General features: G+C 51.6%; 1 protein-coding gene across 2 annotated transcripts in view; it reads right to left on the bottom strand.

Moving 5' to 3' along the window:
* Positions 1–1,097: 1,097 nt before the first annotated feature.
* ETV7 (ETS variant 7) overlaps positions 1,098–2,829 on the bottom strand; it is a 4,689-nt gene continuing 2,957 nt past the window's right edge. For both annotated transcript variants that reach the window (XM_026864550.1, XM_026864549.1), the window contains exons 6-7: positions 2,706–2,806; positions 1,098–2,062 (exon numbers count right to left, since the gene is read on the bottom strand). In XM_026864550.1, the coding sequence (XP_026720351.1) occupies positions 1,951–2,062; positions 2,706–2,806 (213 nt within the window). In that variant the 3' untranslated portion in view covers positions 1,098–1,950. The remainder of the gene's footprint in view (positions 2,063–2,705; positions 2,807–2,829) is intronic.

The raw sequence follows: 2,829 nt of genomic DNA, 5'->3' as shown, positions 1-2,829 counted from the left end.
CACCCGTGTGTGTATCCTGAGAGGACGCAGGGCCAAGATGGGACAGTTGCCAAGGAGGGAGGTCTGCTTTGCCACCAAAGCTGTCCCTCAGGGCTGGGCAGGACTTACACTGACTCTCTGCCAGGTATCACCCCAAGAAAAATCTGGCTTCAGTCTTCTCTGGGACAAAAGCACCCTTTGTAGAAGGAAGGATGAGGTCTGGGTGCTTCACCGCACCTTCCTGGTATGGTGCATCCCCAGGCTGCAGCCCCCTCGCCTAGCAGAGATTTTCACCTCTCCTCCCAGCTAAGGCCTCCCAAAAGCTGTGACGTTTTGCTCATTTACCCCACCAGAGCTTCTCATTTCCTTCTTCTCCATCACTTGACTTGTCAAGCACTTGCGTTTTGCCAACAAGCTGATGACTTTTTTCTGGAAGTGAAACTTCTCAGCCAGCATTTCCGGAGGTGTTGTACTGTTGAGATTTTACCCACCAGCCACCATGTGTTCCACTGCCATCTCTTGCTGGTTTAGAGCCCACCAGCATCTCCAGGCTTCACTTAATGGGTGTAAAGTAGTTTGGGGGGAGCAACACCAGTTACAGCTAAAGGGACTGTAGTTTCAGGCTGGCAACAACCAGTTTTGGAGGAAACAGCCACCAACCCTTGCCAAAGTTTTTCACAAGACTGAGAGTTCCCCAGACCCATTCACAGCATTGCTGCCCCAGAAGTGGTGCCGATGCAGCTCTGAGATAACAGCTTGGGCTTGGGAAAGGGCCCAGAGCAAAAACAGGAGACAGCAGGATAATTTATGCAGTGGTGCAAAAAACCTTGGTTGGAAGAAACTCACCTGTTCCCGTCAGCCACGAAACACGATGCTGCTTCATGACTGGGATCTGTGCTTGCCCACGTAGCTACAAAACACCGTGTGTTTGCACAGCATTCACCCGTCAGCTGCTGAGCAGCTTGCTCTCTTGCACTCTGGTTTCGGGGCTGCCGAGCTTGGGGACAAGATCTGGGTGCTCACAGGAGCTGGTTTTAAATGAGAAAGGCTCGTACTTCCCAGTTTCAGACCTTCGACCAGCAAGAAGTGAGATTTTCAACCTTACACAGTCCCAGGATTTTATTTCCTCAATGAAAAGCAAAAGTTAGTGGATATTTTTGGAGTTAAAAAACACACAAAGATTTTTTCTTCCAGGTCACTACCAGTACCTGGGGTTGCACATATTCCTGCTTTGGACTCAAAGCAACTAACCACGTATCTGACTATGAGTGTGGTCATAGTCATTACTGGCTCTGTTTCTTTTCACATTATTTAGTCAACTAATTACAAAAAGCATTACATGGAGGGAAAGGAGTTAAAATGAGACCCAGCTTAGGGCATCTGTGCAGCCTGGAGCTCCAGCCAGGCCGGATCCAGGCAGGTATTTCAGCACACTCCCACCCTTAAGCACAGGATCAACCCCACAGGAGACAGTGACATGACAGCGTACAGTATATCTGCAATATAAGTCCGTTCTCAAGTCAGGGACATGGCTCGAATTCAGGGCAGTATGTTTGTGCTGAGGGCCGCTGCTTGCTGCAAAAGCGCTTCGGTAGATGCTCAGCCTGGAGCATGTGCTCCGGTGCTCTCTGCACGTCTCACTGTAAGAGCAGAGCTGTCTTTACTGGCAAGTTTGAACCTTAAAGACAAGCATCAAAATCTACAGAGCAAAAATATCACATTCACCCCCTGAGGACAGAAGAGAAGCAAGCAGAAGACCATCCCAACACGTTCTCCTGTGCTTCTGGGGCTGGGGGGCAGTTTCTGGGTGTGTTTTGCTAAGGAAGCCCCAGAGATGTCACAGCTTTGGCTCAGAGCAGGTTTTGAAATCCAGGACCAGCTCTGTGGCCTTCTGTCCAAGAGATGCCAACACTCCCCAGCAGAGCACAAGGCTGTCTATGATGCACTGCAAGTGCCACCTTCAAAGACTTCCTACGGTGAAACCTCCAGTGGGTCATCTTTCAAATCTTCATGGTCCTCATTCTCCAGCTGCTCCAGTTTGCTGGATTTCTCATGGATGATCTCCCCAGGAGTCTTCAAAAACCTGCAATACATTTTTAAATGGCTCTAAGGGCATGTCCAAACACAGCCCCAAACCAGGCTGTAAAAGCTGGAGCCCTTGACCTCATCAGCTGAGCCTGGAGCTTGCCAGAGCTGTATCTGCCATCCCCGGGCTCTGCTGAGGATCCCAGCTCTTGCCTTGCACCCAGGATGCACTGACCCTGGGGAGATAAAGCTCAGCACTCATCAGCTGGCATGTGAAGTCCAAACTAGTCCCAGGGAAGCAGCCAGCACTGGAAACAGGAGGCTCCTGACTTATTTCCACCCTTTCCCCTGTCCAGAGGTGGACTTCAGACCTGATGTCACCGGGGAACAGGCGGGACCTGTCCAGCTTGGGTGGGCCCAGGGGCATTTCCTCCAGCACCCACCCCACTCCATGCAGGACTGGAGATGGATGCTGGCCCTGGGGCAGGCTGCTGGCCCACAGCCCTGGAAAGCGCATCGGATGGGACCCAGAGCCCTGGCAGCCCAGCTCCTGGCTTGCACAGGAGCCTGGACACAAAGGTCCAGGACACAAAACCATCGGGGTGCTGCATTTGCTGAAGAGGATCTCGCTGGATGCTGCCAACATCTGGAGCCCACCACCTGTCCCAGGCAGCTGGTTTCTCTGATCTGCTTCGTCTCACCTGAACAACAGCTTCTGCCCTGGCTCCTTTTTGATGATGTTGAGTTTGTAGTAATGTCTGAGTGCTCGTGACATCTTCTCATATGTCATGTTCATCCGGTTCTGGAACGAAAAAAGAAGTGGGG

This window comes from Athene cunicularia (genome assembly GCF_003259725.1).
Source record: "Athene cunicularia isolate RWA chromosome 26 unlocalized genomic scaffold, athCun1 chr26_part2, whole genome shotgun sequence".
Taxonomy (NCBI): domain Eukaryota; kingdom Metazoa; phylum Chordata; class Aves; order Strigiformes; family Strigidae; genus Athene; species Athene cunicularia.
This window is presented reverse-complemented; position numbering and strand designations above follow the sequence as displayed.